The following is a 23,843-nucleotide window of genomic DNA, read 5'->3' on the forward strand; positions in this document are numbered from 1 at the left end:
TATCAAATCTCCTCATGATTTTATACACCTTTATATCTCCGCACCCTCAGTCTCCTGCACTCCAAGGAATAAAGTCCCAGCCTGCCCAACCTCCCTTTATAGCCCTAGCCCTCAAGACCTGGCAACAACCTTGTAAATCTTCTCTGTACCCTTTCCAACAACATCATTTGTCCCAGAGCAGGATGCTCAAAACTGAACACAATACTCCAAATGTGGCCTCACCAATTTCCTGTACAACTGTAACATAACACCCCATCATCTACGTGTAAGAAAATAACTGCAGATGCTGGTACAAATCGAAGGTATTTATTTCACAAAATGCTGGAGTAACTCAGCGGGTCAGGCAGCATCTCAGGAGAGAAGGAATGGGCGACGTTTCGGGTCAAGACCCCTCTTCAGACTGAAGAAGCTCCTCAGTCTGAAGAAGGGTCTCGACCCGAAACGTCACCCATTCCTTCTCTCCTGAGATGCTGCCTGACCTGCTGAGTTACCCCACCATCTAATCTCAATTGTGTTGAAATAAAGGGAAAAGCTGTTTTTAAAGATCTTACAGCAGAGCACTTGGAAAAATCCAACATATTCAGGCAAAGCCATCATGGTTACATTAAAAAAAAAGCATGTTTGACCAATTTATTGGAGTTTTTTTGAAAAGTAAGACCTACTGTGGATAAAGCTGAATTGGTGAAGTGTTAGACAATAGACAATAGGTGCAGGAGGAGGCCATTCAGCCCTTCGAGCCAGCACCGCCATTCAATGTGATCATGGCTGATCATTCTCAATCAGTACCCCGTTCCTGCCTTCTCCCCATATCCCCTGACTCCGCTATCCTTAAGAGCTCTACCTAGCTCTCTCTTGAATGCATTCAGAGAATTGGCCTCCACTGCCTTCTGAGGCAGAGAATTCCACAGATTCACAACTCTCTGACTGAAAAAGATTTTCCTCATCTCAGTTCTAAATGGCCTACCCCTTATTCTTAAACTGTGGCCCCTTGTTCTGGACTCCCCCAACATTGGGAACATGTTTCCTGCCTCTAACCTGTCCAACCCCTTAATAATCTTATACGTTTCGATAAGATCTCCTCTCATCCTTCTAAATTCCAGTGTATACAAGCCTAGTCGCTCCAGTCTTTCAACATATGACAGTCCCGCCATTCCGGGAATTAACCTAGTAAACCTACGCTGCACGCCCTTTATCAAGAATATCCTTCCTCAAATTCTGCTAGGAATAAGCTATTAAACGGTTGAACAGGCTTAAGGACACTTCTGCTCTTGTGTTCTGCATTATGATCTCCAAAGCACGCCTTGATTTGCAAGTCTAGCCCTTTAATTGGCTGGGCCAGACGTTTGTCCTTAAACAAACTCAATTTGTTGTTTTGTGCTTTTGTTTCGGAACAGCTTGTCCCAAGACCGCAAGACTTTCCAGAGAGCTGTGGATGTAAGCCAGTCCATCCCACAGGCCCGGCCCCCCCACCGCATTGACTCCATCTAACTTCACACTGCTTCGAGTATGCAACCAACATAATCAAAGACTGTTCACATCCTGGGCATTGCTTTTTCTCCCCGTTCCCTTTGGGCAGAAGATTCAGAAGCTTGAAGGCACCACAGAAGCATCAAAAGACTCAGGAACAGCATCTTCCCCTCTGGAAGCAACCATTTTGAATGGTCCTTCCATAAGGACCATTCCATCCACCCTATGGAACTCACTACCCCAAACCGTCAGAGACTCCTCCTCACTCACCACATTCAAAACATCACTGAAGTCTCACCTGTTCAGTACTGCCTTCAACCACTGAAGGTCACCTCACCTTCTGTCTCCTTTCTCTGTTCGTTTACTTATTTATCTATTTATTCACTTCCCTATGTTCTTTAAATCCCTGTAAAGCATCTTTGAGTGTATGAAAAGCGCTATATAAATGTAATACATTATTATTATTATTATAAGCTCGGGTACGATGCGATTTTCCTATACTTCATTGCAAACAATGGACTTTGTCTGTGGAACAATTGCACTGCAATGCTGAGAACTCTCTGTATCTTTCCCTTTGCTCCCATTGTACATGAATTTGGCTTGATTGTATTTATGTGTAGTGTTATCTAATTTGATTGGATAGCCTGCAAAACAAAGCCTTTCAATGCACTTCAGTGCACATGACAATAATAAACGTAAACCCATACAGTGGCTGACATTTACCTGTTTGTGAATCTATTAGTTTTATTGCCAGAGTCTGATGCAAAAGATAGTACAGTAATCTTTCACTTGCCCTTTGTGCCAAAGAATACTGCATTTAACGCAGGCTCCGCGATCGCTTCGCTCAACACCTGCGCTCAGTCCGCCTTAACCAATCTGATCTCCCGGTGGCTGAGCACTTCAACTCCCCCTCCCACTCCCAGTCTGACCTTTCTGTCATGGGCCTCCTCCAGTGCCATAGTGAGGCCCACCGGAAATTGGAGGAACAGCACCTCATATTTCGCCTGGGCAGCTTGCAGCCCAGCGATATGAACATTGACTTCTCCAACTTTAGATAGTTCCTCTGTCCCTCTCTTCCCCTCCTCCTTCCCAGTTCTCCCTCTATCTTCCTGTCTCCACCTATATCCGTCCTTTGTCCCGCCCCCCTGACATCAGTCTGAAGAAGGGTCTCAACCCGAAACGTCACCCATTCCTTCTCTCCTGAGATGCTGCCTGACCTGCTGAGTTACTCCAGCATTTTGTGAATAAATACCTTCGATTTGTACCAGCATCTGCAGTTATTTTCTTACACTGCATTTAACACAGATTATTATCAATCCAAATAGAGCTGTTTCACATATTAAAAATATATTAATTCTGCCCAAGCTAAGTAAATCTGCAAACTGACTTCCAAAAGATCCCTCTATTATGATGTTGCTTTGATTTTAGATTTAGATTTTTAGGTTTAGAGATACAGCGCGGAAACAGGCCCTTCGGCCCACCGGGTCCGCGCCGCCCAGCGATCCCCGCACATTAACACTATCCTACGCACACTGGGGACAATTTTTTACATTTACCCAGTCAATTAACCTACATACCTGTACGTCTTTGGAGTGTGGGAGGAAACCGAAGATCTCGGAGAAAACCCACGCAGGTCACGGGGAGAACGTACAAACTCCGTACAGATGGCGCCCGTAGTCGGGATCGAACCTGAGTCTCCGGCGCTGCATTCGCTGTAAGACTGCAACTCTACCGCTGCGCCACCGTGCCGCTTTGACCAACTACTATCAGACTACTCTTATATTATGGCTAGCATCGAAAAATAGAGTATACAAAAAATGTTGAACTGAAGCCAGAGGAGATTTTTTTAGCTTTACAAAGCAATTCTTTGGCGCTGCTGAAGCCCAGGTTAGTAAAAATAAGTTCCTCATTCTGAAGAAGGGTCTCGACCCGAAACGTCACCCATTCCTTCTATCCAGAGATGCTGCCTGACCCGCTGAGTTACTCCAGCAGTTTGTGTCTATCTACAAAAATGAGGAATGTTCTTGAACGCAAATTGAACTGCAGGCCTACCACCGACTTCCCGGCCCCCTTGGTCTCAGAGCCTTGACAGGGACCAGGGACCAAGATAATCGTCCGTTTTGCTGGAGCAACAAAGGTCATGGCCGTGGAAGTCAGACTTGGGAACGGATCTGCCGGCTCCAGCTGGGCCAGGGGTCCAGAGCCCTGGCCACGGGGGAGCAAATTCGACCCGCCGAACGGTGCAGAAGTCCCAATGAGGTTGAGATCGGCCGTCTCATCCTGCCAAGGCGGGACATTTTTGGGGGACCTCCGGGGGGAGGGGGGGATTTGTCCGGATTGCAAGGGGAGGGGTGCCTGACCACCAGTTACCTGAAAATTAGTGGTGTACTGTATTATCTGGAAAACTGACAGAAAGAAAATCTACAGCTAGTAGATTTTATGTCCTAATGGCTATCCTTTGATTTGAAATATGGGAAAATAAATGACAATATCTGTGTAGAACGTATAGAAATAAGATTAGCACAGCACAGGAACATGCCCTTGGTCTACAATGTCTCTGCTGAACTCAATGCCAAGGCCAACTCTTATCTGCCTGTATATAATCTGTATCCTTTCCATTCCCTGCATTTCTATTCCAGAACAAGGGGTCACAGTTTAAGGATAAGGGGGAAGTCTTTTAGGACCGAGATGAGAAAGTTTTTTTTCACACAGAGAGTGGTGAATCTGTGGAATTCTCTGCCACAGAAGGTAGTTGAGGCCAGTTCATTGGCTATATTTAAGAGGGAATTAGATGTGGCCCTTGTGGCTAAAGGGATCAGGGGGTATGGAGAGACGGCAGGTACGGGATACTGAGTTGGATGATCAGGCATGATCATATTGAATGGTGGTGCAGGCTCGAAGGGCCGAATGGCCTACTCCTGCACCTATTTTCTATGTTTCTATGCACTTATCCAAAAGTCTCTTAAATGCAACTATTGTACCTGCCTCCCACATCATCTCTGGCAGTGCGTTCCAGGCACTGTTTACCCTTTATACAAAGATATACTCCCTTTAAACTTTGCCCCTCTCACCTTAATACTCTGCCCTGTAATATTTGACATTTCTAGCCTGGTAAAAAGGTTCTGACAGTCTACCCTCTCCATGTCTCCCATAGTTTTATATGGTCTCCTCCCACCTCCACCGTTCCAGATAAAGCAACCCACGTCTGTCCGACCTCTCCTTGCTGCTAATACTCTCTATTCCAGGAATCGTTCTGCACCCTTTCAAATCTTTCACATCCTTCCCGCGTTGGGCCGGCCAGAACTGCACGCAATACTCCAAATGCATCCTGACCAAAGTCCTATCAAGCTGCAATAATGAAAGTAAGATTTTTCAATGCAATGTCAAAGAAATAATACTGTGTGGTATATGATATTTGGATTTAATATAATGTTAGTCTGGCTTTTGAAAAATGGGCCATGAACAATATTCAGTCTCTGTGTGAACAGAATGCTAGTAGACAATAGACAATAGATGCAGGAGGAGGCCATTTGGCCCTTCGAGCCAGCACCGCCATTCAATGTGATCATGGCTGATCATTCTCAATCAGTACCCCGTTCCTGCCTTCTCCCCATACCCCCTGACTCCGCTATCCTTAAGAGCTGTATCTAGCTCTCTCTTGAATGCATTCAGAGAATTGGCCTCCACTGCCTAGTGTTTTGCAAGTGTGAATATTTATCATTCAAACGGCAACACATCAAAATTTGCTTTACTTTCACTGGTAAATTTACTTTACAAGTCCTGCAATATTTTATTGGCATAGGTTTTTTCCTGCGATTGTTAATAAAAAAATTTAAAAACACTCTTAAGTTTGAATGATCACAACCTACTTGGTAAGAAGACATAGCTGGATATTGGACCATCACACCCGGCACCTGGTTTCCCTGCTGGTTGTTCAACAGATTCTGACTCTGCGATAGTTGCTGCACTCCCATCACACCTTGGAAGCCTTGCTGCTGATTAGGCAAGACCGGCTGAAAACCTATAAGGGAAATATTATCAGCATGGTCCAGTTCAGTCTATTGTCACGTGCACCGAGGTACAGAGAAAAGCTTTTGCCCGCTGCTATCCAGTCGGCAGAAAGGTGATACACGATTACATTCGAGCCATTTACAGTGTATAGTTACGTGATAAAGGTGAGAATCTATGCTGTTAGTTGATAGTTCAGTAAGTCCCTGGGTAATCATGTCGAGGGCCCCCGTGGTTGCATTGCCCAAGATAGTGACAATAGACAATAGACAATAGGTGCAGGAGGAGGCCATTCGGCCCTTCGTGCCAGCACCGCCATTCAATGTGATCATGGCTGATCATTCTCAATCAGCACCCCGTTCCTGCCTTCTCCCCATACCCCCCTGACTCCGCTATCCTTAAGAGCTCTATCTTGTAGTGAGACCACAAATGAGGTCATTGCGATTATTGGCAGCCAAATAAACTCCAGTGCAGCCTAGACTAAAGAAGCTCGCCCATCCGTCTCCCACAGAGCTCCCATGTGTTCCCAGAGGTGTGGGATCTTTCCACTTTGAACAAAATTCTTCCGAAACAGCTTTAGTCACCAACCTTTGACGAGACGCCCACTGGGAGGGACAGGTTATTGTCATAGGCATCAGGGTCCCGATTGCCACCTCGGGAATGGTGGATTCAGGACATGCCAGCAAAGTACGATCAGGGCAAGTCCGAGGGTCACCATAGCTTTGAATTCAACTTTGGGTTCTGAAACTCATCAGCTCGGGACAATAGATGTGGTTCCCTTCATTTCCTCTAGAACATCGGAAAGCACTTTACAGCCTATTATATACTTCTGAAAGATAAACTCTTTTGTCGTGCGAAAATTTGACAGCCATTCCACATGAAGCAACCTCCCACCATCAATAGACAATAGACAATAGACAATAGGTGCAGGAGGAGGCCATTCGGCCCTTCGAGCCAGCACCGCCATTCAATGTGATCATGGCTGATCATTCTTAATCAATGTTGAGCAGCTGGATAATCTTTTACAGACAAAAGGACAAACAGTGAACTGTAAGGATAACTTCCCAGCTCTTCTCCAAAGTGATGTCGTCGGATCGTTAATATCTATTAAGAGAGTTTCAGCCTTGATTTAAGCGTTCATCTGAACGTTGGCATGTCCAGGACTACAGAGTACTCCTTAGTACTGGACTGGATTGTTAGCCAAGTCTTTGAACTACATAAGTCTTTGAACCTGGGACCACAGGATTCAACAATGGTAATCCTACGTCATTTATTCTTGGGCAAGATAGATGGGTTTAAACTTATATTTAAAAGACATCTACAGCGATAATCACAAAACAAAATGTAGCACGTATTTAATCGCAAGCAGCATCTGTGAAATAAAAACAGTTAACATGCTAATCAACCGTTGAGAGTGAAAATATAAAAGAGACAATCAGAAATCCTGTTGCAAAGAAGGTGCAAGATCCAAGGTGCACACTTAGGAAAAGTGGTGGTGAATTCGACGGTAATAAAAAATAGAAAATGCTGGAAATAATCAGGAAAAAAACCCAGAGTTAATGTGTCAAGTAAGTGAGGCGTGAATGCAGCCAAATAATTGAAGTTCATCCACTTGGTGGTAAGTGCACGTTTTGACCCAGACTATGAACATTGACTTCTCTAATTTTAGATATCTCCTCTGTCCCTCTCTTTCCTCTCCCCCTTCCCAGTTCTCCCACTGTCTTCTTGTCTCCAACTACTTCCTTTCTTTGTCCCACCCCCCCCCCCCGACATCAGTCTGAAGAAGGGTCTCAACCCGAAACGTCACCCATTCCTTCTCTCCAGAGATGCTGCTTGACCCGCTGAGTTACTCCAGCATTTTGTGATACAGTAGGTCTTGATGTCAGTTCAGAACTCAGAGCGTCTGACTCAGACTCCTTGTGTGGGAGTATACGTTCCCAGACTTGCAAACCCAAACACTCATCACAAAGGACTTTCGGAGCAAACAGAGAGAGTTAGAAATTTATGATTTAAAAAATGTATGGCCTGAAGGAGTACTGTGTGCAGTTTTGGTCTCCAAATTTGAGGAAGGATATTCTTGCTATTGAGGGCGTGCAGCGTAGGTTTACTACGTTAATTCCCGGAATGGTGGGACTGTCATATGTTGAAAGACTGGAGCGACTAGGCTTGTATACACTGGAAGTTAGAAGGATGAGAGGAGATCTTATCGAAATGTATAAGATTATTAAGGGGTTGGACACGTTAGAGGCAGGAAACATGTTCCCAATGTTGGGGGAGTCCAGAACAAGGGGCCACAGTTTAAGAATAAGGGGTAGGCCTTTTAGAAATGAGATGAAGAAAAACTTTTTCAGTCAGAGAGTTGTGAATCTGTGGAATTCTCTGCCTCAGAAGGCAGTGGAGGCCAATTCTCTGAATGCATTCAAGAGAGAGCTAGATAGAGCTCTTAAGGATAGCGGAGTCAGGGGGTATGGGGAGAAGGCAGGAACGGGGTACTGATTGAGAATGATCAGCCATGATCACATTGAATGGCGGTGCTGGCTCGAAGGGCGGAATGGCCTACTCCTGCACCTATTGTATATTGTCTATTGTCTATTGCCTCCTCCTGCACCTATTGTCTATTGTCTATTGATCCGCTGAGAAAATATCATTAATTTATCACCAAGGGATTCTAAAGGAGAGAGCAAACTTGTTGAGAGCAAACTACAGGGTGACTGAAGCAGAGCAAATAACACCAGTCGGAATGGATTGGATATTGAAGGTAAAAGGAATAAAGGGAGTTGAAGAACAAGTAACTACTGGAATTGAGACCTGTGCTTATGTGGAGAATAAGCAGGAACTTGGTCCAGTTAAAGTCTATTGTAGACAATTCAATTGCACAATTAGGAGAGGGCAGATAGTCAGTCTTTTTCCCCATGGTGGAAGTACTAGGGGGTGTAGCTTTACGGCGAGAGGAAAATAGTTTTTACACGGTGGGTGGCAAGTGCCTGGAACAATAGACAATAGACAATAGACAATAGGTGCAGGAGGAGGCCATTCGGCCCTTCAACGGCCAGCACCGCCATTCAATGTGATCATGGCTGATCGTTCTCAATCAGTACCCCGTTCCTGCCTTCTCCCCATACCTCCTGACTCCGCTATCCTTAAGAGCTCTATCTAGCTCTCTCTTGAATGCATTCAGAGAATTGGCCTCCACTGCCTTCGGAGGCAGAGAATTCACAACTCTCTGACTGAAAAAGTTTTTCCTCATCTCAGTTCTAAATGGCCTACCCCTTATTCTTAAACTGTGGCCTCTGGTTCTGGACTCCCCCAACATTGGGAACATGTTTCCTGCCTCTAACGTGTCCAACCCCTTAATAATCTTATATGTTTCGATAAGATTCCCTCTCATCCTTCTAAATTCCAGTGTATACAGGCCTAGCCGCTCCAGTCTTTCAACAAATGACAGTCCCGCTGCCTGGGGAAGTGGTGGAAGAAGATACAATAGCAACGTTCAAGAGACATTTAGGCTGATACTGTATATCATTCCCTCTAAACCCGATTATCCTGCCTTCCTCCCATAACCCTTGACACCCCTACTTATCAAGAATCTATCAATCTCTGCCTTAAAAATATCGATTGACTTGGCCTCCACAGCCATCTATTGCAATTAATTCCATACATTCACTACCCCCTGACTAAAGAAATTTCTCCTCATCTTTCTAAAGGTACGTCCTTTTATTTATAGGAGTAAAGAGGTGCTTCTGCAGTTGTATAGGGCCCTGGTAAGACCACATCTGGAATATTGTGTACAGTTTTGGTCTCCTAATTTGAGGAAGGACATCCTTGTACTTGAGGCAGTGCAGCATAGGTTCACGAGATTGATCCCTGGGATGGCGGGACTGTCATATGAGGAAAGATTGAAAAGACTAGGCTTGCATTCACTGTAGTTTAGAAGGATGAGAGGGGATCTTATAGAGACATATAAAATTATAAAAGGACTGGACAAGCTAGATGCAGGAAAAATGTTCCCAATGTTGGATGAGTCCAGAACCAGGGGCCACAATCTTAGAATAAAGGGAAGGCCATTTAAAACTGAGAAGGAACTTTTTCACCCAGAGAGTTGTGAATTTGTGGAATTCTCTGCCAAAGAGGGCAGTGGAGGCCAAATCACTGGATGAATTTAAGAGAGAGTTAGATAGAGCTCTAGGGGCTGGTGGAATCAAGGGATATGGGGAGAAGTTGGGCACAGGTTACTGATTGTGGATGATCAGCCATGATCACAATGAATGGCGGTGCTGGCTCGAAGGGCCGAATGGCCTCCTCCTGCACCTATTTTCTATGTTTCTATGTTTCTATCTATTCTGAGGCTTTGGCATCTGGTCCTAGACTCTCCCAGTAGTGGAAACATCCTCTCCACATTCACTCTATCCAGGGCTTTCACTATTCGGTAAGATTCAATGAGGTCCCCCCCCCCTCATCCTTCTAAACTCCAGTACAGGCCCAGTGCCTTCAAAAGCTCATCATATGTTAACCCAATCATTCCTGGGATCATTCTCAGAAACCTCCACATGACCCTCTCCAACACCAGCACATCCTCCTAAAACTGCTCACAATACTTCAAATGCGGTCTGACCAGTGCCTTATAAAGTATCAGCATTACATTCCCTGCTTTTGTATTTGAGCCATCCCAAAATAAATGCAAGCATTGCATTCACCTTCCTTGCTACCGATTTGACTTGCAAATTAATTATTGGGCAATCCTGCACCAGCACTCCCAAGTCCTTATGCTCCAATTTCTGAATTATCTCCCCATTTAGAAAATAGTCCACGTCTTTATTCAGGGCGGCACGGTGGCGCAGCGGTAGAGTTGCTGCTTTACAGCGAATGCAGCGCCGGAGACTCAGGTTCGATCCTGACTACGGGCGCTGCACTGTAAGGAGTTTGTACGTTCTCCCCGTGACCTGCGTGGGTTTACTCCGAGATCTTCGGTTTCCTCCCACACTCCAAAGACGTACAGGTATGTAGGTTAATTGGCTGGGTAAAATGTAAAAATTGTCCCTAGTGGGTGTAGGATAGTGTTAATGTGCGGGGATCACTGGGCGGCACGGACTTGGAGGGCCGAAAAGGCCTGTTTCCGGCTGTATGTATATGATATGATATGATATGATGATACTTCCAAAATGCATGACTGTGGACTTTGCCGTGCTGTATTCCATCTGCCACTTCTCAGCCCACTCTCACAACCTGTCCAATTCCTTCTGCAAGAGTCCCTGCTTTCTCTATACTCCACCTGCCTTCATATCATCTGCAAACTTGGCCACAAAGCCTTCGAGTCCTTCATCCAAATCATTGACATGCAACGTTACTAGGTTACTGCTAGTCACCTCTGCTAGTTACTGGCAGCCAACCTATGTTGAAAGACTGGAGCGACTAGGCTTGTATACACTGGAATTTAGAAGGATGAGAGGAGATCTTATCGAAAAGTATAAGATTATTAAGGGGTTGGACACGTTAGAGGCAGGAAACATGTTCCCAATGTTGGGGGAGTCCAGAACAAGGGGCCACAGTTTAAGAATAAGGGGTAGGCCATTTAGAACTGAGATGAGGAAAAAAAAATTCAGTCAGAGAGTTGTAAATCTGTGCAATTCTCTGCCTCAGAAGGCAGTGGAGGCCAATTCTCTGAAAGCTTTCAAGAAAGAGCTAGATAGAGCTCTTAAGGATAGCGGAGTCAGGGGGTATGGGGAGAAGGCAGGAACGGGGTACTGATTGAGAATGATCAGCCATGATCACATTGAATAGCGGTGCTGGCTCGAAGGGCCGAATGGCCTCCTCCTGCACCTATTGTCTATTGTCTATTGTCTCTGTGGAACTCCGCTAGTTACTGGCAGCCAACCAGAAAACCACTCTTTGCCTTCTGCCTTCTGCCACGCAGCCAACCTGCTATCCATGTGAGTATCTTCCCTCCGATACCATGGGCTCTCATCTTCTTTAGCAGCCACACTTGCGGCTCCTATTCCGTAACTCCAGGTAAACCACACCCACTAACTCTCCTGCTACTTACTTCCTTAAAGAATTCCAACAGGTTCATCAGGCAAGATCTCCCTTTCACAAAACCGCGCTGACTTCAGAATCCTCATCTTTTTAGATTTTATAGAGATACAGCGCGGAAACAGGCCCTTCGACCCACCGGGTCCGTGCCGCCCAACGATCCCCGCACATTAACACTATCCTACAACCACTAGGGACGATTTTTTTTTTTTACATCTGCCCATCCAATTAACCTACAAACCTGTACGTCTTTGGAGTGTGGGAGGAAACCGAAGATCTCGGAGAAAACCCACGCAGGTCACGGGGAGAACGTACAAACTCCGTACAGTACAGCACCCGTAGTCAGGATCGAACCTGGGTCTCCGGCGCTGCATTCGCTGTAAGGCAGCAACTCTACCGCTGCGCCACCGTGCCGTCCTTTTATAATGGACTCTAAAATATTACCAACCACTGAAGTCATGCTAACCGGCCTATACTTTCCACTCTTCAGCGTTGCTCCTTTCTTGAACAGCAGAGGAATATTTGCAATTTTAGTTACCTTCCCAATCCTCCGGCTTCCCACTATTCTGTGTGGGAAGATTATGTGGCTTCTCTTTTAGTTTTATGCTGTCTTTGACTTCCCTTGTCAGCCACGGTTGCCTCATTCTCCCGTTAGAATCTTTCTTCCTCGCTGGAATGAAAAGATCTTGCGTCTTCTGAATTGTTTCCAGAAATTCCTGCCGTTGCTGTTCCACCGTCATTCCTGCTAGGGTCCATTTCCAGTCTACCTTAGCCAGCTCCTCCCTCATGCCTCTGTAGTAGGCTTTGCTCAACAGGACTATGGACACATCCGATTTAATCTCAAATTGCAGATTGAATGTTTTTGATAGACAAGGGAATTAGGGGTTACGGGGAGCGGGCAGGGAAGTGGACATGAGCTATTGTTAGTATAGTAAGACCTGAGTAATCTCCTGGACAAGTTTCGATCGCCTAGCTTGGGGTCGGAGAGGAATTTCCCGGATATTTTTCCCAAATTGGCCTGGGTTTTTAATCCTGTTTTTCGCCTCTCCCAGGAGATCACACGGTTCTTTTGGGCGGGAAGAAGGGCGATAGTGGGAAGGGGGTTGGGGTGGGATCAGCCATGATCGTATTGAATGGCGGAGCTGGCTCGAGGGGCCGGTTGGCCTACTCCTGCTCCTATTTTCTTGTGTTCTTGTGAATCTTATCATATTATGGTCACTATCTCCGAGTGGTTTCTTTACCTTGGTTCTTGGTCCTCCAAAATATTCCAAATGGAATTTAAACTGGAGGTGGCGGAGTATGGACTTAAGCTCCCTCATCAAATCCAGTTCATTACACAATACCAAATCCAGAATTGCCTTTTCCCTAGTATGCTTTACTACAAGCATCTCTAAGAATCCAGCTAGTTGGCACTCTACAAATTCCCTCTCCTGGGGTCCAGTACCAACCTGGTTTTCCCAGTCTACCTGCATATCGAAATCCCCCATGACCACTGTAACATTTCTTACAAGCCGATTGTACCTCCTGATGTAAGTTGTACCCGATATCCTGCCTACTGTTGGAGGCCTGTAAATAACTACCATCAGGGTCCTTTAACCCTTGTAGTTTCTTAGTTCTAGATTCTTAGAGATCTAGCTCAAGATTCTACATCTTATGATCCTATGTCACCCATTAATAAAATGATGTATTTATCACACTCTAACTGCCCCTAGTAATCTATTTAAATGGAGGACCTCTTCAATTTATGCTCAAGCCTGCCCTTGCCTCTGCCCGTCACAAATATTCTCTTTGCTCTGCTCCCCTGGCTGGTCAGCCTGATGAGTCGTTGGTATTATTTTAGAGTCCATTATGAAGGAGTAGGTTTCTGAGTATTTGAAGTATTTAAACTAATTTATTTTTCTCTTTGCTGGGGTTCCTGATGTGGGGTTTTTGGCCTGCTGTATTAATTCTCTTTCTCTTTCTTCAGATGTTTCCTGACCTACGAGGTGTCTCTCTGGCAGTCTGCAATTTTTCAGATTTCCAGTAGCCAGAGTTTTGTTTTATATTAAAAAAAAATCAATCCTCTCCATTTTTTTTATTCACACCTTGCAGATTTCTTAGTTTAGTTTAGAGATGCAGCGCGGAAACAGGCTCGTCGGCCCACCGAGTCTACACCGACCAGCGATCCCCGCACGTTAACACATACTGTACATGCACCAAGCCAATTAGCCTACAAAAATCCTGTACGTCTTTGGAGTGTGGGAGGAAACCGAAGATCTCGGAGAAAACCCACGCAGGTCACGGGGAGAACGTACAAACTCCGTACAGACGGCGCCCGTAGTCGGGATCGAACCCGGGTCTCTGGCGCTGTAAGGCACCAACTCTACCGGTGGGCCCTACATCTGACAAACTTCCTGCTGAAGTAAAATTAATCTGCCGGATAAACTATTCAGCTTTTGTTACCTCCACTGGAGGACCAAGATCACCCAGAAGTCAAATTACAAAATATAATTGATGCCTTTCCATATACAGTAAACCCTTGTATTAACAGACCTCTTCACAGCTGATTTTGAATATTGTGGACCGAATCTGTTGTCGACAGATAGCTTCATACCATGGCTAAAATCAAACCATTCCTCCAATTTGACGACATTGAAAAAATCATCCACGCATTCATTTCCTCCCGCCTAGACTACTGCAACTCCCTATACACTGGGATCAGCCAATCATCCCTGTCCCGCCTGCAATTGGTACAAAACGCCGCAGCGAGACTCCTGACGGGTACCCGTAAAAGGGACCACATCACCCCGATCCTGGCCTCTCTCCACTGGCTCCCAGTACGGTACAGATTCAACTTCAAGCTCCTCCTATTCACATACAAAGCCCTAAACGGGCTTGCCCCCTCAACTATATCAAAAATCTTCTAACCCACCATTCTATCTCCAGGTCCCTCAGGTTAGCCGACTTGGGGCTACTCACTATCCCGCTGTCTAGGCTTAAGCTCAGGGGTGACCGCACTTTTGCGGTTGCAGCTCCTAGACTGTGGAACAGCATCCCTCTCCCCATCAGAACTGCCCCCTCCATCGACTCCTTTAAGTCCAGGCTCAAAACCTATTTCTACTCCCTAGCGTTTGAGGCCCTCTGAGGGGGCGCTGTGAACTGTTTATGTATGTGCTGTTATGTTTGTGTGCCATTGTATGTTCGTTCTTAGTACCCGAACTGATGTACAGCACTTTGGTCAACGTGGGCTGTTTTTAAATGTGTTATACAAATAAAATTGACTTGACTTGACCTAGTCTGTTGTTTCACAGTATGACCACTAGGTGGATGGAGCAAAAGGTGTTTTTGAACCATTTTAGTTTACCTTAGAGATACAGCATCTATCTTTCAACCAACATTGCAAAGACTTTGTGACAATGTGGGTTTCCCCTGGGCAATGCCCCCTCCCCCCTCCACCCCCCTCCCCCCTCCACCCCCCTCCACCCCCAGCAAAGACATGCAGCCCTGCAGAGCCCGACCGGTCTTTACAAACTCTGCAAGCTGCCAATAGACAATAGACAATAGACAATAGGTGCAGGAGGAGGCCATTCAGCCCTTCGAGCCAGCACCGCCATTCAATGTGATCATGGCTGATCATTCTCAATCAGTACCCCGTTCCTGCCTTCTCCCCATACCCCCTGACTCCGCTATCCTTAAGAGCTCTATCCAGCTCTCTCTTGAATGCATTCAGAGAACTGGCCTCCACTGCCTTCTGAGGCAGAGAATTCCACAGATTCACAACTCTCTGACTGAAAAAGTTTTTCCTCATATCAGTTATAAATGGCCGACCCCTTATTCTTAAACTGTGGCCCCTGGTTCTGGACTCCCCCAACATTGGGAACATGTTTCCTGCTTCTAACGTGTCCAACCCCTTAATAATCTGATATGTTTCTGCCGGCAGAGTTGCCACCCCACAATGCCAGAGAGCAGGGGGCGGACCCTGACCCTGGGGATCACCTACGACCCGCGCACCCCCCCCCGAGTGCCCCAGCACACCAGCTGCACCCTCAACAAACCCACACAGTGCTGGGTAGAACCAGCCCACGCACCCACAGGAATCACCACAAGGCCAGGATCAAACCAGGCTCCCCCCTTCCGGGCACCACGAGGCAATGGCTCCATCAGCGATCCACACAACCCACAGAAGCCAACCAAACCAGCAACCTGCACGTCTCCATAACACCGGAGCACCCGGAGGAATCCCACGCTGCCACAGTGAGCACCCAAGGTCAGCATCAAATCCGGGTCCCTGCTGCTGTAAGGCTGCAGCTCTACCCCAGTCCCAAGGTATCGTGTATTTTTGTGTCCTTTACCCGTTTATCGTGCAGTGTACGTCTAAGGGCTGTTTTCCCAATTGTGCAATCGCAATCACACAATCACAATAAAACTTTATTAGCCAAGTGTGTTTTGCAACATAGGAGGAACTTCATTTGCCTTACAGTCAAAACAATAAGCGGTAGAGTTGCTGCCTTACAGCGAATGCAGCGCCGGAGACTCGGGTTCGATCCTGACTACGGGCGCCGTCTGTACGGAGTTTGTACGTTCTCCCCGTGACCTGCGTGGGTTTTCTCAGAGATCTTCGGTTTCCTCCCACACTCCAAAGACGTACAGGTATGTAGGTTAATTGACTGGGTAATATGTAAAAATTGTCCCTAGTGGGTGTAGGATAGTGTTAATGTGCGTGGATCGCTGGGCGGCGCGGACTCGGTGGGCCGAAGGGCCTGTTTCCGCGCTGTATCTCTAAATCTAAATCTAAAAAGCAACAGGACACACAAAATACATTTTAATATGAACATCCACCACAGTGACTCCTCTACATTCCTCACTGTGATGGAAGGCGAAAAACAGTTCAATCTCTCCCTTCTTTGTCCTCCAGCCGTCGGGGGCTCTAACCTTCCGTTGACGGGATGATCTTGACTCCCGTAGCCGGCGGCGAGCCTTCCCCGTCAGGGCGATCAAGCTCCTTCATCGGTGGGGGGGAGATCTCAGCTCCCCCGTGCCGGCGATCTACCCCGGGTCAGGACCAGTCGAACCTCGTGCGGCCTTTAGAGCTCCCGACCGGTCTCAACCCGAGACTGCGAGCTCCTGATGTTAAAGTCCGCAGGCTGCATTAGAGCGCCGATCCCGGGCAAGGGATCGCAGGCTCAGATGATAAGACCACACCCCCGCGGGGACTCAAGGTCAGTCCCAGGCAAACATAGAAACATAGAAAATAGGTGCAGGAGTAGGCCATTCGGCCCTTCGAGCCTGCACCGCCATTCAATATGATCATGGCTGATCATCCAACTCAGTATCCCGTACCTGCCTTCTCTCCATACCCCCTGATCCCTTTAGCCACAAGGGCCACATCTAACTCCCTCTTAAATATAGCCAATGAACTGGCCTCAACTACCTTCTGTGGCAGAGAATTCCACAGATTCACCACTCTCTGTGTGAAAAAAAACGTTCTCATCTCGGTCCTAAAAGACTTCCCCCTTATCCTTAAACTGTGACCCCTGGTTCTGGACTTCCCCAACATCGGGAACAATCTTCCTGCATCTAGCCTGTCCAACCCCTGAAGAATTTGGTAAGTTTCTATAAGATCCCCCCTCAATCTTCTAAATTCCAGCAAGTACAAGCCGAGTCTATCCAGTCTTTCTTCATATGAAAGTCCTGCCATCCCAGGAATCAATCTGGTGAACCTTCTCTGTACTCCCTCTATGGCAAGAATGTCTTTCCTCAGATTAGGAGACCAAAACTGTACGCAATACTCCAGGTGTGGTCTCACCAATGCCCTGTACAACTGCAGCAGAACCTCCCTGCTCCTATACTCAAATCCCCTCGCAAGACCTCCAGCTCCGTGATGTTAGGCCGCAGAGCGACCGGAGATACGATCCGGAAAACAACCGCATCTCCGGCAAGGTAAGAGATTGAAAAAAGGTTTCCCCCGACCCCCCCCCCCCCCTCCCCCCACCCCCCACATAAAACAAACCGGAGAACATTTACGCAAACTTTTAAAATTCACCAAAAATAACAAAAAGAGTTCGAAAAGGACAGACAGACTGTAGGCGAGGCAGCCATCGTACTGTACATATCAATCACCTTATTCGGTTATAGCGAACAATCGGTAATAATGGACACCACCTACCACTGTGTAAGAAAATAACTGCAGATGCTGGTACAAATCGAAGGTATTTATTCACAAAATGCTGGAGTAACTCAGCAGGTCAGGCAGCATCTCAGGGGAGAAGGAATGGGTGACGTTTCGGGTCGAGACCCTTCTTCAGACTGATGTCAGAGGGGCGAGACCAAGGAAGGATATAGGTGGAGACAGGAAGATAGAGGGAGATCTGGGAAGGAGGAGGGGAAGAGAGGGACAGAGGGACTATCTAAAGTTGGAGAAGTCAATGTTCATACCACTGGGCTGCAAGCTGCCCAAGCGAAATATGAGGTGCTGTTCCTCCAATTTCCGGTGGGCCTCACTATGGCACTGGAGGAGGCCCATGACAGAAAGGTCAGACTGGGAATGGGAGGGGGAGTTGAAGTGCTCGGCCACCGGGAGATCAGATTGGTTAACGCGGACCGAGCGCAGGCGTTAAGCGAAGCGATCGCTGAGGCTGCGCTTGGTTTTGCCGCTGTAAATAAGTTGACATCTGGAGCAGCGGATGCAAGCGATGCAATAGAAACCTCATCTATTGCATCCGCTGCTCCAGATGTCAACTGGACACCTGACATCAGTCTGAAGAAGGGTCTCGACCCGAAACGTCACCCATTCCTTCTCTCCTGAGATGCTGCCTGACCTGCTGAGTTACTCCAGCATTTTGTGAATAAATACCTTCGATTTGTACCAGCGTCTGCAGTTATTTTCTTATACGACATGTACTTATTGTTGGCAAGCTGAAGACCCTCCACTGGCTACTTCATACCTTACAACATTCACTATCCACATTAAAAAAAAACTACCCAGTTTTCACTGCACTGGCATATTCTTTAGCTCAAAATACAACCAACTATATATAATCTATGCCGCCCTGCATGCATCGGAAACATGGACAATCTGCATCTGACATCTCCGAGCAGTGAAATATCCTTTTCATTGGCACCTCAAGATATTCCTAATTCATTATTAGGGTAGACAATACTGGTATTCACTACTGGGCTGACAAGCACAACATGGAGGCTCTGATCTTTCACCTCCGACTTCAGTGGGCAAGGTAGATCATCGACATGAGATCAGATTCCCAAAGGCAAACATTTCATCTGAGCTCCGTCAAGCTAAGAAACATTGAAGAGTGAAAAGGCTCCAGAGTTGCATTGGAAAAATGTACCATTCTGACCTCATATTTCGCTCGGGCAGTTTACACCCCAGCGGTATGAATATTGGTTTCTCTAACTTCAGGTAACCCCTGCACTCCCTCTCTCTCCGTCCCCTCCCCCACACAAGATGTTGTCCCAGCTTCAAAGTCGTCTTGTTGAGTCTCATTGTCCGTAACTCTTACCCAGCAGTGGAAGCTCTCAATTTCATACAGGTAGCTACGAGAGGAGGGCAATTGACTCCTCTGTTCCTGGGCAGGCTTGCCGGCTATGTCTATGTAACGTGCATTGGCCTTGAAATGATCGCTGCCCTGAATCTTCCAACACAGTGCAGATGTGTGGTTTGCCCACCCCTGATCCACCTGGATCAATAGACAACAGGTGCAGGAGTAGGCCATTCGGCCCTTCGAGCCAGCACCACCATTCAATGCGATCATGGCTGATCATTCTCAATCAGTACCCCGTTCCTGCCTTCTCCCCATACCCCCTGACTCCGCTATCCTTAAGAGCTCTATCTAGCTCTCTCTTGGATGCATTCAGAGAATTGGCCTCCACTGCCTTCTGAGGCAGAGAATTCCACAGATTTACAACTCTCTGACTGAAAAAGGTTTTTCCTCATCTCCGTTCTAAATGGCCTACCCCTTATTCTTAAACTGTGGCCCCTTGTTCTGGACTCCCCCAACATTGGGAACATGTTTCCTGCCTCTAACGTGTCCAACCCCTTAATAATCTTATACGTTTCGATAAGATCCCCTCTCATCCTTCTAAATTCCAGTGTATACAAGCCTAGTCGCTCCAGTCTTTCAACATACGAGAGTTCCGCCATTCCGGGAATTAACCTAGTAAATCTACGCTGCACGCCCTCAATAGCAAGAATATCCTTCCTTAAATTTGGAGACCAAAATTGCACACAGTACTCCAGGTGCGGTCTCAATTAATTTGAGAGTTCGACACCTCATGACCAACTGCTGATTACTAATGCCCAGCAGCTCTCCCCACCCACCCCCTTCCAACTCAGTGGCAGCCTCTGTCGGGATGCTGTTGGGTATTAGGCACAGCGGTGCACCCTGCCTCCTTTTAACCTTCTTCATCCCCTCCCTTCCTCCTTTCCCTCTATTTCCCCCTGCACCAGCTTCTCCTCCCCTCCTCCATGTCTAGACCTATAGTTGAGGTGGATGGAGAACATCTACACCTGTAGTTGAAAAGTGTTGGAATGAATGGCAGATGCTGGTTTAAACAGAAGATAGACACAAAATGCTGGAGTAACTCAGCGGGACAGGCAGCATCTCTGGAGAGAAGGAATGGGTGACGTTTCGGGTCGAGACCCTTCTTCAGATTGAAGACTCGAAGAGTCACGAATTCCTTCTCTCCAGAGATGCTGCCTGTCCCGCTGAGTTACTGAGTTACGCCAGCATTTTGTGTCTACCTTAGCTGTTTAAATGTCGTTTAAATGTTGCTACTGTACCCACCTCTACCACTAACTCAGCCAACAGTTTCCACATACCAGCTGTCCTCTGCCTGAAAAACATGTCTCCCAAATCACATTTTAAACTTTTCCCTCTCACTTTAAATCTATGCCCTCTAGTGTTAGACACTCCTACCCTGGGAAAAGATTGTGACTATGCACCTTATCCCTTCTCTCGTGATTTAATAAACCTTTAAGTTTACCCCTCGGCCTCCTTCGCTCTGAGGAAAACAATCCCAGCCTTTCCAGTCTTCCCTTGGAACTCTGTCCATTTAGAACAGAGATGAGGAAAAACTTTTTCAGTCAGAGAGTTGTGAATCTGTGGAATTCTCTGCCTCAGAAGGCAGTGGAGGCCAATTCTCTGAATGCATTCAAGAGAGAGCTAGATCGAGCTCTTAAGGATAGCGGAGTCAGGGGGTATGGGGAGAAGGCAGGAACGGGGTATTGATTGAGAATGATCAGCCATGATCACATTGAATGGCGGTGCTGGTTCGAAGGGCCGAATGGCCTCCTCCTGCACCTATTGTCTATTGTCTATTGCCTTAAGCATTCCAGTCCTGGCAACATCCTGACGAATCGTTTCTGCCCCCTTCTTTAGCTTAATTAAATCCTTCGGCAACCAGAACAGCACACAACATTCCAGATGCAGTCCCACCAATGTCTCGTACAGCCATAGCACGACATTCAACTCATTTATTTGATGTCCCGTTTGATGTAGGCAACTAGGCCATACACCTTCTTCGCCATCTTGTCTTCCTTTGTCGTCATTTTCAGGGGAAGTATATACTTGTCTCAGGCTTGCCATTCTGTTACATCCCTTTGATTTTATTCAAAATGGCATTATTGTCGTCAGATGGTATGTGGCTTCTGGAAAAGAGACCGGTTCACTGTGAGACCTGTTATTCACTCTCTTACAGTGTAACGGCCTCCTTCCCAATGACCTGGTACTTAGTTTAGAGATACAGCGCGGAAACAGGCCCTTTCGGTCCACCGGGTCCGCACCGACCAACAGGGCCGTCTTAACGCATGGGCCTGATGGGCACTTGCCCGGGGCCCCACGAGCATAGGGGCCCCATGCTGATCTGTGTATGTTAAGTGACTTGCAATAAATAAATACTACTTTGAAAATGTAGGTTCAATAAGTGCTTTTTTCGCAACATTTTCGGTCCCTAAGTGTTTTTTTCGCAACATTTTCCATCCCTAAGTGCTTCTCACAGCGATCTGTTTCGCAACAATTAGCTCCCTAAGTGCTTTGCTTTTCCATCCCTAAGTGCTTCTCACAGCGATCTGTAAGTGCTTTTCGCAACAATGTAGCACCCTAAGTCCCGAGAGCTCTATCTAGCTCTCTCTTGAATGCATTCATAGAATTGGCCTCCACTGCCTTCTGAGGCAGAGAATTCCACAGATTTCCCAACACTAGATCCAGTGTTGCCCTCTCACGTGTGGGGGCCTCTACATATTGCCGTAGAAAACTTTCCTGAACACCTTTGAGGAATTGCACCCCATCTAAACCCTTCACACTATGATTTTCCCAGTCTATATTGGGAAAGATAAAATCCCCTTCGGCAACAACCTTATTTGACCTGCAGCTGTCTGCAATCTCCCGGCACATTTGTTCTTCTAATTCCCGTTGACTATTCGGGGGTCTGTAGTACACCCCCAACAAGGTGATCATCCCTTTCTTGATCCTCAGCTCCACCCATAAAGCCTCACTAGACGAACCGTCCCTAATGTCGCCTCTGAACACAGCCGTGACATCCTCCTTCACCAACAATGCAACCCCCCTCCTCTTTTCCCCTCACCCCTGTCTCTCCTGAAGCTCCTGTACCCCGGAACATTGAGCTGCCAGTCCTGCCCCTCCCTTAACCAGGTTTCAGTCATGGCTATAACTTCCCAGTCGCTCGTACCTATCCATGCCCTAAGCTTATCTGCCTTACCCGTCAGACCCCTTGCATTAAAATACGTGCAGTTTAAACCAACCCTCCTTCCTCGCTTAATCAGTATCGAATCGATCTTATCGAAACGTATAAGATTATTAAGGGGTTGGACACGTTAGAAGCAGGAAACATGTTCCCAATGTTGGGGGAGTCCAGAACAAGGAGCCACAGTTTAAGAATAAGGGGTAGGCCATTTAGAACTGAGATGAGGAAAAACCTTTTCAGTCAGAGAGTTGTGACTCTGTGGAATTCTCTGCCTCAGAAGGCAGTGGAGGCCAATTCTCTGAATGCATTCAAGAGAGAGCTGGATAGAGCTCTTAAGGATAGCGGAGTCAGGGGGTATGGGGAGAAGGCAGGAACGGGGTACTGATTGAGAATGATCAGCCATGATTACATTGAATGGCGGTGCTGGCTCGAAGGGCCGAATTGCCTCCTCCTGCACCTATTGTCTATTGTCTTGCTCTCTGCCTTTCACCTGCCTATTCCGTCCACTAACCTTTCCCACACCGCCCTCCATACCAACTTCTAGCCTCTCACATGCCTGTGCCCTGCACGAGATCCCACCCCCTGTCAATCTAGTTTAAACCAACCCGTGTAGCATTAGCGAACCTGCCTGCCAGGATGTCGGTTCCCCTCCAGTTAAGGTGCAACCCATCGCTCGTGCAGGTCACCCCTGCCGCAGAAGAGATCCCAATGGTCCAGAAATCTAAATCCCTGCCCCCTGCACCAACTCCTCCAACACACATTCATCTCCCCTGTCTTTCTGTTCTTACCCTCACTAGCACGAGGTACTGGAAGCAAACCAGAGGTAACCATCCTGGAGGTCCTGCTTTTTACATCCTTTTACCTAGGAGCAGGTTACCTGAAATTGGTGAAAAGAATGTTCACGATGTTGGTGGAAAATGAGGTGTTATTCCTCTAGTTTAGGCCTTCTTCATCCGCTGCGGTAGTGCATTCCAGACTCTAAACCTCATCCTTAGTATGAAAAAACATCTTCCTAAGATCCGCTCTCTACCTCTCTCTAGTACGTTATATCTAAACATACAGCCTCTACTTTTTGACACCGCTGTTATGGAGATTTCTTTCTACTCGGTGCCTCTCATAATGTTTCTCACTCTGGGGAAACAAACCCATCTATCTAATCTCCCTTCTTATGTGAAACACTTTGTCACAGGCAAAATCCAAATGAAAAAGGTTCTAAAAGTAAACCTAGCAATTATAGACCTATTAGTTTGACGTCTGTGGTGGGAAAATTAATGGAAAAGATACTTAGGGACAATATATATATATAATTATTTGGATAATCAAGGCCTGATGAGAAACAGTCAACATGGATTTGTGCCTGGAAGGTCATGTTTGACTAATCTTCTTGAATTTTTTGAAGAGGTTACCAGGGAAATTGATAAGGGTAAGGCTGTGGATGTTGTCTATATGGACTTCAGTAAGGCATTTGACAAGGTTCCACATGGAAGGTTGATTAAGAAGGTTAAATCGTTGGGTATTAATAGTGAGGTTGCAAGATGGATTCAACAATGGCTGAATGGGAGATACCAGAGGGTAACGGTTGACAATTGTATGTCAGGTTGGAGGCCAGTGTCTAGTGGAGTACCCCAAGGATCTGTGTTGGG

General features: G+C 46.7%; 1 protein-coding gene across 9 annotated transcripts in view; it reads right to left on the minus strand.

Annotated features, from left to right (window-relative positions):
• Positions 1–23,843, minus strand: part of LOC144592942 (cAMP-regulated phosphoprotein 21-like) — a 164,995-nt gene that overhangs the window by 5,570 nt on the left and 135,582 nt on the right. For all 9 annotated transcript variants that reach the window (XM_078398257.1, XM_078398258.1, XM_078398263.1 and 6 more), the window contains one exon: positions 5,337–5,488. In XM_078398257.1, coding sequence (XP_078254383.1) covers positions 5,337–5,488 — 152 coding nt within the window. The remainder of the gene's footprint in view (positions 1–5,336; positions 5,489–23,843) is intronic.

This window comes from Rhinoraja longicauda, chromosome 4 (genome assembly GCF_053455715.1).
Source record: "Rhinoraja longicauda isolate Sanriku21f chromosome 4, sRhiLon1.1, whole genome shotgun sequence".
Classification (NCBI taxonomy): Eukaryota; Metazoa; Chordata; class Chondrichthyes; order Rajiformes; family Arhynchobatidae; genus Rhinoraja; species Rhinoraja longicauda.